At 40.6% G+C, this 15,177-nt stretch overlaps 1 protein-coding gene across 3 annotated transcripts in view; it reads right to left on the bottom strand.

Annotated features, from left to right (window-relative positions):
- Window positions 1–15,177, bottom strand: part of ZNF827 (zinc finger protein 827) — a 100,324-nt gene that overhangs the window by 12,226 nt on the left and 72,921 nt on the right. For all 3 annotated transcript variants that reach the window (XR_004148241.2, XM_031504685.2, XM_031504686.2), the window contains one exon: window positions 1,353–1,490. Coding sequence is in view for 2 of the 3 variants with exons in the window: in XM_031504685.2 (XP_031360545.2) it covers window positions 1,353–1,490 (138 nt within the window). In the remaining variant the exon portion in view is untranslated. The remainder of the gene's footprint in view (window positions 1–1,352; window positions 1,491–15,177) is intronic.

The raw sequence follows: 15,177 nt of genomic DNA on the forward strand, positions 1-15,177 counted from the left end.
AATTACTCAGAAAAAAACCCCAACTAATTTGAAGGTAGTTTAGGGCAAGCTTTTTTTAATTTGCTCTACTCTTTGTAGTTGGACAATATAAAATTATAAACTGGAAAACTGGGGCAACTGCTGTTCTGGGAGCTGCAGCAAAGCCAGTGGAGAAACAGGTCAATAGTCTACAACTATTTCCTGTACCCAGCATATTTTATTTGATTTTTGGACCTGATTATTGTTGAGTTTGCCCATGTGATAACTTGCAGAGAGCTGATAGTTGATGATTTTGTAATGATATCTGATGGTAGGAGGAAGGAGAACACTGTATATCATCAGTCCAGTTCCAAAAATGAACTAATGAAAAAGCTGACTCAAAGAACAGTCAAAAAAATAAACTAATTCATCATGAGTTTCTGATGCGTCACAATTTTAAATATTCCTCTTTTTTTGTTTTAAATTAATCATTTCTAGATCCTGGCAGCACAGTTTTTGTGCATGCATTTTGCAAAGCATTGATTAAAATAACCAAACATTATGTCTGCTTTTACAACCTTTTCCTTTGAGGGTCTAGTCCTCTGAAATTGAAATATAATGCTGCAAGTGTGAGGGGAAAGACATTCCATAAAACAGCTTAGGACTAAGGAAACCCCACTAAGACCATGGAGCATCTGAGCCTTTTCAGGACGGCTCTGCTGGATGGCTCAACATACACTGACATTATACCAACAGGATTTCTCAGCACTACATGGGAAATTCTTGCATCCAAATGTTATTTTATGCAGTGCACCTCAGCAGGCTGACAGAGTGCATCATCCATATAGAAACTCTGTCTCAGATGATTTGGAGCAGATTCACTTTAAGAAAGTTGATATGGAGTAGAACAGCCCCTGTTCCTCTCAGAACTGTATCATGAGAGCAAAGATGAATGAGTTATTCAATCCTTTCAGTTTCAGAACACCAAGGCCAATCTTTTGTTGTTCAGTGACACTTGAAAAGTTCATCACGTGAATGATATTTCTGTTAAAAAAAACCCCAAATCTGCCAAAAAAAAAAAAAAAAGTTTTGCCTTCTCTTCAGAACTCCATTACCAAGCTTGGTTATCAGTTGGTGTCTACAGTCTGATCTGCTAGAACCTGGACAAACTTGAATTGACAGGTTTTGTAAGGAGACATTTCAGAAGGCTGCAAAGAAATAAAATGTTCACTCCAAGCCCACTCTGACATTGTGTCCTGCTCCTGCACTTGGCTATGCCCCAGGTGAGCTGAGGATGGCTCGCACACTCCTCTCCTTACCATCTTTCTCCTCCCTAAAACAAACCCCACAGAATTCCCGAGTGCAGTGACAACCACAGGCAAGCTCTGCCTTACCTGTGTGCAACGAGAGATGCCGGGACAGAGTCTGCTGGCGACCAAACACTTTTCCACACACATCACAGGGAAACAGCTGGTCGTTAAATTTCCAAGATGGCAATCCATTTCCCACCTCCAGCCCCAGCTTTTCTGTTTCTATGCCAAAAAACACAAAGCCATCTTCAGAACTCAAGACTTGCAGATTTCATTCAGTAGAGCCCTGTAGGTGTCATATAAAATGCAGCACTTCTGCAGCATGCTGTGTGATCTGGCACATGAGTTCATTTAGAAAGGAAACTCCATTGCTGGAAAGGAAATTAATCTTTCATACACATTCTAAACCAGAATGCTGAGCCAAAGTGCTCTGGACATAGGCACAACCAAAAAGTTAAACCAGGTTATGTACAGAGAGAAAGTCAAGAGTGAGCAGAGCAAGCATTAAGCCCTAATTATGGTTTTGTGGAACAGCCACTCCTTTGGCTTTTTCAGTCACCCACCTTTGCCTGGTGCATGAAGAAGCCTGGTCTGAGATGGTCTGTCTGGAATATTCAAAGCTCAATAAAGATTTTTCAGACAGTTTCTTTTCTACTGAGGCAGGAATTCTTGCTACATAGATGACAGAATCATTTAGGTTGGAAAAGACCTCTAGGATCAAGTCTACCTATTAACCTGACACTGCCAGGTTCATCACTAAAACCATGTTCTAAAGTGCCACATCTACACACACACGAGACCAGAAGATTGCTCAGACAAACATTAAAACAAAAGGACACAGCACCCCAGTATTTGGCTGGCATCCAAGATAAGCTCTACCCAGCACTGCTGTCCTCTGGCATCAAAATCCCAGCTGCTTAGAGGGCCATGGAAAAACTGTGACCCACTGTGAGCTATTATCTTTTAATAAGTGGTTTTAATTGTTTCAGGAACAGATAGAGTCTGCAATACAGAAAAAAGAAAGCCCTCAGAGCATAGAGCACAGATATGAAAGCACTTTGTAAGGAAGTCAAGGGAAAGGGACTTAGAATGAAGAAGAGGGAAAAAGGTTACCCAATGCTTCAAGAAGTTGAAAGCATAGCCAGTTTTGATTTGGACAGAATGGAGCAAAAAGCAGGGAGAGACTGGGGAAAGCAGTGTACTACTTAAAACAGTAAGAGAAAGAGCATCAGCAAACCTTGAGTGAAAAAATACCTTGTTGCAGGGGTCCTGTTCCCTGAGAAGAAGGGACTGCTTTTGTAAGAGCTGCACAGAACTACAAGGGTACTTTTTAAACACAGCAGCCAGCAGTGAGGGTCTTGGTGTAACTCTTCTAGTTCCACTGGAAGGAAGGATGCCACTGGCAGAGCACCTTTCCCCAGACCAACAACACCTCTGGGATCGCTGCCCAGAACAAGCTCCACCAGCACGTGTGAACATGGCCTGATGGAGGAAAACCACTTGGCTGGCATTTCCAGGTAAATGTGGGGAGAGGAGTTGGGGACAGGAGCTCAAAAACATTATAGTGTGCAGAAGTCAACATGGTGGAGTTTGGCACAAATGGCAAAATCTTCATTCCATGAAGCACTGAGGAATGAACACCCCCCCTGCATGGGCAGCCCCTCACTGACAGCTACTGCTGCAGATGTTGCTGCCATGGCTGAGAGAGTCTCTCCTTCAGAGAGAGCTTTTCAGACAGCTCTACTGTGGTTTAAGCAAAGAGCTGTCAAATAATGTATTTAATTTAAGCAATAATAAAAACAATGCCTCATTTGGGGCAGAGAGTCCACATAGCAATCTCAGCAAATTTAGGGCTGGCCATATTTGCCAGCCCCTTCTCCACTGCTGTTTCATTCTCCTGTGATCCTACAATATATACAATATTCATACCAGAGGAATTCTGAGCTACCTCTGCGTGCTACCATCCAACAAAGCATTTTTCTTAAAAAAACTTCTAGTTAGAAAACAAGTTCTACCTATTCAAAATACTCATTTTGTAAGATTAAAAAGGAAGACACCCCCCCCATCCCCTAAGAGCTGTAAGTGACCCATAACCTCTAAGAACTTCAATAAAGAAGGATTCTTTTTCTTGCTACCCTTGAGTTCCAGACAACAGAAAAATCTGACTCTGGTAGCACTACAGATGTTTCAGCAGAGCTTTTTGAGTACATAATCAAAACAGTACTTCAAATGAGGAAAATAGTAATAATTATAAGAGAAGGTCACAAGGGTGTAGGTTGCTTCAATATGGTCACAACAAAAAAATGAATTAATTGGGACATGTACCAAACAAGAAGGCTCAATTAAGTAAATAAGTCTCTTAACAATTCACTTCAGTATTAGTCATCAGCCCTCTTTTATCTCTTAAGAAAAAGAAATATAATAACTTCTTCCCTATGATTGTCCTGGGAGAAGCTCATGGGAAGCTGGAAAAACAGCAGCTTTCTGATAATGTCAAACTGTTGACAACCAGTCCCTTGCAAAGCAGCTGCATATTTTTCATTGATGCAAAAGAGGACACTGAAGTGTTTTGAAAGTACTTCTGTTTACTTGAAAGATGTGTTTGTTAGGTCATAACTACAGTGCTTCTTCCTTCTTGCTGCAGCAAAGTGCTTTTTCTATTCAGCTGCTTCTTAGCTTGCTCATGGCAAACCAGAGCTGATCTCTTACAACAGGAGCCTCAGCACTTTGTGAGAGATTTCTCGGCCCCAAGGGAAACCACCTATTTCCATCCATCCTACCCTCTGGGCAAGCTTTGACTGCATCCTGGAAATTGGAGCTCTGTGTCCACACAGTGGTCCAGAAATCTTCCCAGAACATGTCTGGCACCTGACCTTGCCAGTGACCTGAAGAGTCACATGAGTCAACTTCTGCATGCATTCCTTGGGCACTGCTCTAATTGATGCCAGGGAATGGGAAGTGAGTACAGGCCCAGTGACTCCAAGACCACAACACTGGGCTGTGCTCTCTGTGCATGCCTAAGCCCTGTTCCCAGGCAGTCAGTATTGTTAGCCTTAAAGAACACCTTACACAGTGGCCAGGAAGAAAATGAACTGAGACCCTCTAATGTCAAATAATAAATCACTGTTGTGAAAGGTGTCTCAAAGAAATCCATTGTTCACCATGACATCCCCTATACTAAAATGAAAAGGAAAACAAAAAGAGAGAGGGGGAAAAAAAAAAAGGACTTGAAACAAGATTTCTGCTTTAAGTGTCCACAGTAAATTCCAAAACTCCTATGTTAGAAAATCATAAAAGACAAAGTTATATTGCAATTATTGAGCAACAGATTGCATTTCTGTATGAGTTTTGGAGTTTAAAACAAAATATGCTCAGTAAAATGAAAGGCCTCCAAGTTCTCCAGTGAAACATTAAAAAGAAACAGAAGGATTAAGACTCTGGATATTCCAAAGCTAGCGAAAAAATTATTTTGAAATAACTTTGCACAGAACACTTAAGAGCTAAAAATCTTATGTAAAGGTAAGACTTAATAAATACAGTGAAATACATCTTTATGGACACCTTTCCTGCCCTCCTGCATCACCTGGTATCTCCCCTTCTAGCTGCAAGTCAGCTTCATAATGAGTAGCTCTGTAGAGCTGATCATCCAAGAAGGTTAGGAACTGCCACCATTTCTATTTTTTACGAGATGAGGACATCAACTGCAGAAACATTGTTCCCTGCCTCCTCTGCCCCTTCCAAACAGATTTAATTTCTGGCAAACAAAGCACTGCAGCTCAAAAGAGTCACCATTTACCCCTTTCCTGAGGTGTTGGGCATAATTCTGAACACATTTGTATTTTCAGTTTTCACATTTAGTAATTAATCTTTTCCCCTCCCTCTCCAACTGGTGAGCTCTATTGTTACACATGAGAGAATGTGTTAACCACCTCTTCTGAAAAGTCTTCACCCTAACTTGTCAGGATATGCTTGGAGAGAAGACACCATATCCAGTGGAAGCTGTAATTGAAGAAGAGGACGAGGTGTGGCCTGCATACAAAAGTGACTGTCTGGAGTCACTCACTCAGCCTTGTGACTGCTGGTGGCTGTCAATCTCAAGAACTCCCCAGGAACTGGCTTTGGACTCTGATATTTTGATTATTTATTTTCTTTTACTTTGACGTATTTGTCAATTACTGCTTCACAATGTTTTATGCTACATTATGTTTGCATATGCTGTCCAATGTCATACCCAACTTTATCTCTTGATATAAACAATGGAAAGAATGAATCCACTATTTAAGTGAAAAAGACAAGGCTAAGAAGACAAACAAAAAGTGTCCTGAGGTATCATTCAAAATCACGTTTATAACCTTTGCTGGTTTACTGTTCTCACATCCTGTAACTCACTTAAAACAGCTGCTTCTCTGTTTTATCTTCACACCTCCATAGACCTTGGAAGCAAACAAATACCAAAGGGTAGATCCTTATGGTCAGATGGAATCCCATGGATATAAATGAAATAGATTGTTCTCTGCAATAAGTATTCCATGTAGAGATGAGACTGAGAGGTGCTGATAAGCCTTAGCATGGAAGGTCAAAATTCCTTTTCTCTCCATTCTTCTGGAAGTGTGTGTCAGGGTTGTATTTTGGGTTATTCAGACATTTTGACACCATACAAATGGTCAAGGAGAAACCGGGCAAGTAATTTTGAAAATTAAATGAACAGAAATCCTGTGAAAATAGAGAGTGGTGGTTAGAGTGTTTTCAATAAATGCTGCTTGCAAGCCACCAAACCAGAAAATTAATAAACTGCCTGAGAAACAGTGGACAAGGTAACCAGGGTTTGGTGAGTTCATTCTCATGGCAAGAGGATGAACACTCCTGTGCAGATGTCCAACAGAAAGACTTGGGACACTAAACAATCATCAGGTAACTTGTGGCTGCTCCAGCCTGAGGTGAATTGCTGCTTTTTCCTTTGAGATCTGTCCAGTACACCACATTTACCCAAGAGGTAAATACACTGCATGCAGCTCTACAGGAATGTCTGAAAACTTGCTCCATTTGTAAGGCTATTTCTGTTTGGTTATGTGTAAAAGACAAAACCTTCAAGAAATTATTTAAGGTCAGATAATCATGCAAACATTGCTTTAAAAACATTTATTTGCTTAAAGAAATTTTATTTCCTTCTTCTGTTTGCATTTAACTATCTTATTATACAGTCTTCCTATTTCTGCAGTGTTCCCATCATCAAAGATGCATTTTATTGCTTTGGAGTCTTCCCCTTACATGTTCATCCATCACCTCTGGCAAGCACACTGTATTTAAAAATTGAAAACTCCTTTTATGAAATATATAATTATGGCTCTGTTGCAAGCTTGTTTGCCAAAAGCCTGTGAAATGTTCCCAAGCTCAAAAATATATTGACTGTACAGAATTGCAGTGTTCCAAATATTATATCTCTTACTCCCTTTCCAACTTGCTTCCACAAAGGTTTTATTTGTAGGGCCAGAATCCTTATTTCTAGTAAGTCAGTTAAAATAAACAGTGGAATCCTTCCAGGTACTGTAGTTCCTGAGTAAGATATTTCTCAATTTATCTAAGGTGTCAGAGACCCTGACTGGCCCTGCAGTCTTAATTTGTCACCCCCTGCATTGTTGCATCCTGTCTGGTCTTGGTTCAGGGTGTATCTTTTACTGTGAGCAGACTCATCCACTATTAACTGAGATAAGCAGTTGTTTTCTAGGGATAACATTTTCTAATATTCCCCACAAAAATACAAATAAGATAGAAAACTCGATGTGTGAGGGAGTCATGTCCTTTTTGTTTCATAATCCCCAAAAATCTGCACATAATCAACCTGAATGACAGAACAAATGCACAGAGGAAGCAGAAAAAGTCTACTTTCCAAAAGAAAAACTTTACCAATTAATGCTCTTATTTTTTTTCCCTCTAAAGCTTTGCAAATGTGTAATGTTACTGTGGAGCTTGATAAAAAGCAGTAATGTTATGATAATTTAAAATCCTTGATATGGAAGAAAGTAGAACCCAAGTGATTTTATCTATCAGTAGTGCAGTACTTAAGCTGCTCTTTCTGAAAACAGCAACCATCAAAGTTGGAAATACTTCATTGAAGTGCTTGCACAGCCCACCAAAAGAAACATTAATATTGTGCACAGAAGTAGTCCAAGCGCACAACAGACAGCAGCACTTGAAAAGATTGCTGAGAAACAATAAAGATGCCAGGGTTTGGGAAAAGAGTGAAAACAGGTAAAAGATGAACTTTAAAGCTGATTCTATAGAGAAACATGGGAATAAAAGTGAAGCCCTCTTCACTGCTAAGATTGAGCCCATTGCTCAGAAATGGACAATCAGAAACAGGAGAAAGGGCAAAGAAAAGATTGGGACTACAACATCTGATTTTAAAACACAAAGCCACTCCCATGTTCTACCTTTGCATCAAATCTCACACCTATTTTCACTTCTCTTTTACAACAGAAGACTTCTGAACAAACCATCAGATACCTTGCGATAACCTTCATCTGCATTACAAAGCTCTGGGATTTGCTTTTATTCTCTGCATTAAACTCAAAACTTAAAAAACAACCAAGAAGAGAGAAAAAAAATCTAGTGAATTCTGTGCAAGGTGGCTGAAGTTGCAGATTTGTAAGGAACTTTAAAGCTACAATTATGTTGCAGTCATTACTTGAAAACCACAATGTACATGATGTACAATGCCATGATGTACAATGGGTACATCATGGCATCAATTTGAGGATAATGCTGGGCAACAACCTCTCTTTTCCCCAGCTTGTATTTACCACTGCCTTGCTACAGAATAAAGCACAAACAGCACTGTCTTGTGGTAACTGCATCCCTTAGACAACAAGAAAGAATAGAACAATGTAAAATTCACAACAGATGCAAAGTCAGACCCTCCCCAAGCTGTGAATTTGCTGGTTGGGAAATAGCAGTCCTGGGAGAATCCCATTATCTCACTGCATGGCTCCAAGAGCTCCTCCATCACTCACAGTTATCACAGAGAACATCAGCTGGGTTTCGTGATTGCACATGAAGTAATTCAGTATGGCCCAGATGAAAAATCACCTTTTCTTTTTTTTTTTTTTTTCCATTGAGGGTGCCGAGACATTTCAAGAAAGGCAAAGGAGGCACCAACAAATCTGCTCCCCAAAAAGTGTTTTTCAAAGTTTTACCTCATCGTTGTTACCAAGAACAACTGAGCCTTTAAGTAGCAAAAGGCTTTATCACCATTATTACTTTTTTTTTGTTGTTTAGAAATAACAACTGAAGTTCAATCCTGCATCTATTGTCAGAGAAAAACCTGGTAATGTGCTCTCTTATCTTATCTTTGCATAATATATTTAATTTCATTTCCTCCTGAAAATATATTCATGACAATAGTTGTACCATAATAAACTTGCATAAGTTTCCTCTAATTTACTCCCAGGCAGGTAGCCCTCACATCTATCTCAAGCATTTACACTGCTTGCAACACTTCTTTTGGGTGCCCCAACACTGAGTTCCTATAATTATAATTATAATTTGCTCCTATTGCTATTTTTAAATAAAAATTAATTAATTTCCATAATGCCAACAGGTTTCTACCTTTTAAATTTTCCCATACAATTCTGCTTAAGACACACTTCCAAGAAACACTTTTAAAAATCACTCAAACATTTGTGCACATTAGGACCATTATGGGGCATACAAATTTTCCTTTTTCCTTTAGTTTTTGTCAATGCGACAATTTCTGCTTGCAAGTCCACGGGAAATAAGGGTTTTTCTTTTCTAAAGAAAAGATAATAAACACACCTAAGGCACTTTGCAGAGACTAACACTAGTAGTTCCCCATCCAGCATTCAGATATAAATAAAGACAAAGTGTATTTTTCTTTTCAGCTGTCTCTTTTGGGGTGAAGCAAAATTTTATGTACTTGGATGAAGCTGATGAGCAGCAACCTCAGTGAGGGATAAAAATAAAATAAAGCACCAAATGCATGTTGAGTTCCTGAGCTGAGCGAATTAACACAAAATAATCAACACTGGATGAACAAGTAACTACAAGCATTTGGCCAGAGCCACCTTTCCCAAGGTGCTTGTGATTGCTGCTGTGAAAGAAAACGTTTTTGCTGCTTTTATTGCAGATTCCCCAAGTGATAAACACTTGAATCTGCCATTTCCTTCAGGCCTTTAATTCACTCTTTTTAAGATACCAACGTCTCCCCTTGCTCTCTCTCCTATCACCAGCACATGCATCTATCTGTAAATCATCCCCTTCTTCTGCATAATTCTCCCATCTGCCTTTTGCTTTTGCAGGGCACCAGTGAGCACCACAACTGCCCCAAACTCAACTAAAACACTCAGCAACAAATAAGGGCAAATTGTACTCAAATTGAAATCATACTGTAGAAGAAAAAAAACCCAAACCTGTCTTCAGCTTTGCTTAGATGATTTTTAAACAATGCTCTTTATGTCTATCTATCCATCTGTCCAAACAGCTGATGAATTCTGCACTTAATTTACTCTTAGGCAGACAAATGTTATCGAAGACAAACTTGTACAAGGTAAGATAGGTGAGGACTGAAGAGTCTCAAGGTAACTCGAAAAAGAAATGTCAGGAATTATGTGTTCCAATTCCTTTTGCAGAGCTAAAAAAGTAATTTTAAAATTCGTCTTTCTATTTCAAGTTGAGCTTGTATTTGGAAAAGTTTAATCTTTGGGAAACAATTTGACTCAGTGCTCAGTGATTCTGATATTAGCAAAAACAAAAGAGGATATGAAACCAGAGATAGGTTTGAATGAGATGCAGATTCTAAATCACAGCATGCTGAGTATCAGTAAGCCAAATGCCTCATCTATCAAATCTTTTTCAGGAAGTGGTTCAATCACCACTGTAGCTTTGTTACTAAATTTATATCCCAGAATTAGAGCAGGAAGGGACTCCCAGAGGCCAGCTTTTCTCTCCCACACCCAGAGGCTCATAACTCACTAAACTTACCTACCAGTCCCAACAGATGCTTTTCTTACTAATTTTTTTAAAAAGCCCTCCTGTGACAGGGGCTCCAGAGGCTCCTCTGACAGTTGTGCCAGTGCAAAAAACACCCCATTTCTAGAAAGTTTCACTTGGTGTTTAGCTGCAATCTCCTCTGCTGTCATTTAAGCTAGTTATTCCTTATTCTGCTCATATCAACACAGGCAAAGTTTATTATTTTCCTCTCAAAGTTGTCATTTTACATATCTGAATGCCATTATCATATATCCCCTCTCTTCTTCTCCAGACTAAATAAATTAGTAAAATTCTTCATCCTTCATTCACAGCTCATGTGTTCTAAACCTCTGACCACTGCTGTCTCCTCCACATTGTTCTTGGATTACGGAGCCCAAAATTGAACTCTGGGCTCCAGCTGCAGAGCAGAATTACCACATGTGCCTTACAGACAACATTCCCAACACCTCAGCCAGATGTTTGTCCTTTCTGCAATGCCACCTCTAAACACAGTGTCTGACCAACACTACTCCAGATCCCTACCTCAAGCTGCACTGCCTGGGCATTCATCCCTCACCTTTCTTCATGGCACTCACCATTCCCCAGGCACAGGACTTTGATCTCACTGCATTGGTTGCTATTTTTCATAATTTTTTCAGTTCCTCAAGGTAAGTCTGAACTCTAGTTCTGTCCTCTGAAGTGCTCATAGCACCTCCTTGCGAGGTGTGCCGCAGACATTTAATAAACACCCTTTCTCCTCCATCATTCACAATGTTAATGAAATAAATGAATGAATGCCAGAGCAAGCACAGCCTCTTGCAGACCCCACATGGTCCCTGGGCTTTGACTTCAGCCTTAATTAGAGCTGTACCTACCCTGAGTTTCCCTGCTCACCATGGGCATATTGTGGGAGGACACAACAGAAGCTTCACTCCAAGTTGATTCCAGTTGCCCTTCGGAAGCCGACAGGCTTTATTTTGCTGTTTTCCCTTCTCCCTTTCCCAAAACCAATTCTATGACTTTGTGTCATTCTCCCCCAAGCTGTCTTCCATCACCTGCATCAGAAGACAGCTCCCAAGAACTTGCTTGGCAGCCTGTGCTGTCCCAAATTCACTTTCCAGAATAACACATGGTAGACAAAGTCCCACATTTCTCACCAAGTCCTTCCAATGATTGTAGCTGCTCAAAAAACCTTTCTCAAATTTGACCTCCATTTGTGTTATATGGTTAAAAATATTTATGGCAACAGTGATTTTGCTTTTTCAAAAATCACTTATTATTGAGTAACTATTACTCAGCAAACTTATTATGATAAGTTAAATAATAAGAGATGTCAATAAGTATTTTTGCCTGTAAGAGAACACTGCATAGTACTGGAAAATAAGGTTTCCCCTGTATAAAGGCAGCCCATAGTAAAACAAGAAACACAAGTTTTCAGATAGATGTCAAGTGCCTTCCAAGACAGCCATTAGTCATGAACTCTTCTGCTTGTTTTAATTCACACCTTTCATCTTGAAGGTCCTGTAAACAATTGGCAAAATAATTAGTGCAGTGACTTCACAGGGAAAAGAAGTGGAATTATCTATATGGCCACATCAATTTGTGCAAAGCCCTGCTGTTTAGCCTGTATTGAGAGACTGGCCAATTCACCAGGAGTTTCATGGGATGCTCAGAAGGATATGATCACATTCCCTGCCCAGTAAATACTGATGGTTAAGAAAACCTAAGACATGTACAACAATGCACGTGCTGCACATTTAACTTGTCCTGCTTTAGCTAGAGAACACAGCATACACATGCTTGAGCATTTTTTTTCAAATCTGCTGATTTGAAATTGTTTGTTCTGCATAATAAATGATATTTTCAGCTCTGAAGGAGACTCTGCTACTATTGAAAACTGTGTGGCTGCTCAGGAGACAGCCTCTATTGCTGCACCACAGATCTGTGCCTCACGTGCAGGAGATGCAAACCTGCCTGGGAGCAGATCCAGAAAGCACTGCAATCAGTTGAAGCCGCCTTGGTTATGATCCCATGGATTGACTCAGAAATGTGGAAGCCTCTGCTCGATGCCTGTGGTGCAGAGTGGTTGTCAAGGCAGCTGAGTGCACAGGGGGAAGGCTGCACGCAGGCAGACGGGCATGGGGACTGAAGACAGGATGCGATAGGATGGAAAACGTGCCAGAGCTGCTATCGGGCACTTTAGCACTGAATTATGTTGAACAAATTCTGCAAAATCTGTCTTACTTTGGAGAACTATGCCAAGTACAGCCCACTTCTACAGCAGTCCAACTATCTCACCTTTCTAGAATGACTTCCCACAAGTCACCAGCTATCTGTCTCCTGCTATCAGACTGCAGAGAGCCATCCCAGTGGCTGACAGTCCCGGGCCTTCCAGAGAGTTCACATGAGGCACTTGTACCCACAAGTCACTCTTTTTGTGGGAAGAATTAGCATGTGGGAGATAAGGAATTCAAATCAGTTACTAAAATCAATCTGCCACTCTCTCACAAAAAAAAAAACCCTTTCCTACCATCTATAAAGGTGTCACACAGGTTGGATTTGTAAGAGGGATATCTCTCCAGCATCCTTTTTCATGCATCTGCATGGATTTTTACACAGCCATACACTTGCACACCCATGTGTACACACACAAAGAAGAATATTTGGTTGAATCTTATTCCCAGACCAGTACCAGAAGAAAAATAAAATCAAAAGGGGGCTTTTGAGGACTGAGAGAGGCAGACTTTGCACAGCTTAGGGAGTACCTACAGTTATGCCCTGAAGGCAGCAATGACTGTGTGGCATCTGCTTCCAGCACCACTTTCCCCAAGCACAATTCACAGAAATTCTGAGACAGAAATGAAGAGCAGGACCAAGTGCCTGATAGAACATACCTTGGTAGTGAATTAAGTGCCACTCTCACTTTTCTACCCTGACAAGAAGCCAACAGGGGTCAGGGACTCCTGTCATCAGGAAATCTGAAAGGGGTATCCAATGTCTTGGATGGGCAGAGCTCATAACTCAGACCAACAGCGAAAGCAGATAAAATGATCATAAGCACTAATAATGGGACAAAGCAAGGTGGAGAAAAAGCACCGTGTAAGTCAATTCACGTGCACGGCCACCCCGCCCCCCCCCCCCCGCAATTACACGGGCAATAAAAAATGCTGTTCCATCACAGGGATGGAAACAGCTGCAAGGGCATGAAATATTCTTTTAGGCTTTCAAAAAAGTCTGAAGTCCAGCAAACATGATTAAGGGAATGCAGCAGATGTCATACAAGGAGAGTCTGAGAGAACTAGGACTGCTCAGTGTGGAAAAAAGGTGACTTGGTGGGATCTTTCCAACCTGGATAAATACCTGATAGGGTGAAATAAGATGAAGTGAAGAAGATGAACAACTCTTCTTAGCGCTGCCAGTGGAGAAGAGGCAAGGGCACAAATTAAACACAAGAAAATTCGTTTAAACATAAGAAAATAATTTTTCTTATGGTGAGCAAGGTCAAACACTGGCATGGCTGGCTTAGAGAATGTCCAGAGTCTCCATTCCTGGAGATATTCAGAACCTGACTGGACATAGCCTTGAGCAGCAAGATGATTCTGCTCTGAGAAAGGGACTGGAATTTGACTTCATTCCTCAGCCATTCTGTGATTCTCTCAAAAATAATAATCCACGGGTTCTTATGTCCTGAATAAATTCAAAATTGATTGCTTGCAATCATGCTCTTAAGCCCTGTCTTTCATTTACAAATTCTAACATTTGAACATTTTAAGAAAGTCTTCCTACAGTAAATAGGATTACCCACAATGTGGAGTTAGCGGCTTTTTGGCAGATGTAAGCAAACAACAGTAAGAAGGTGTGAATCATTCTAATTAACTCCATAGGTACATAGCAGGGAAGCTACCCAAGGGAAATTTAAATGCCAACATTTCACCGCTGGTCACTTCAGTGGAAATTCACAGGGTTTGTGTGTTTCATAGTCCCCTAAGACCTAAGGGTATTTTCCAGGGTGACAGAAGCAGCAGTGGTCCCACACACAGAAATCAAACCCTTAAGGTGTCCCTTCATTTTGCAGTGTGCTTACAGTCGTCTCATGGTGATGACCCAAAATTCAGAGCTGGTCCCTGCAGAAGGTTGCAGAAGTTCAGTTTCCAGCAGAGTACAGGAAATCAGAACAGACCACAAATACTGCCAGAAAATAGTGAATATGAGCACCTCTGTTGGTTGGACCAAAAATGCTCTTGCTATCTACTTCGTAGATGTTTAAATGTCACAGAAAATTACAACATCAAGAGCTATATTGGCCTTAAAGCACCTTTAAAGAGGAATTAGGCAGGAAGATACATGCAAACTCATACTAAAGAATGTGGTATCTGCACACCACCACCACGATTATTTATCATATTCAAGCTAAAATTCTAAACCCTCAGGAGGTATTTTCCAGCTCCAGTAACAGAAGAAAATAAACCAGATGAAATGTGCTCATGGGCACACCAATGTCACACAAATGCTGAAATTTCACATGGTTGAAGGATACAGCCTCCCTTCACCCTGCTCACATCCTACCATTCCCACATGCTATGAGAGGAAAAAAGGAGATTGGTTCACTACTTCCCCTGCTGTGGCCACACAGGTGTTTGTACTGCTGAGAGCAGAATGTGCCAAGATGAGGTCCTGGGAGAGGCAGGTTTTCACCTTTTAGTGTTAGTGAAGTTACAGGGGAATTACTGCTCTAGAGAAAAGGCCAGTGTGAGTATGAACAGTAACAGGAGAAACCTGCACATTTGCAGAACAGTCCTGGAGTTCCAAACATACTGCAATCTTTGTTCCACATATTACCTTAGATCCATAAATATAAAAATGGGCTGATCCCACTAATTACATTATCACTAAAAGAACAACTAACACTTCTAAAATGCAAAAA

This window comes from Lonchura striata, chromosome 4, assembly GCF_046129695.1.
Source record: "Lonchura striata isolate bLonStr1 chromosome 4, bLonStr1.mat, whole genome shotgun sequence".
Lineage (NCBI taxonomy): Eukaryota > Metazoa > Chordata > Aves > Passeriformes > Estrildidae > Lonchura > Lonchura striata.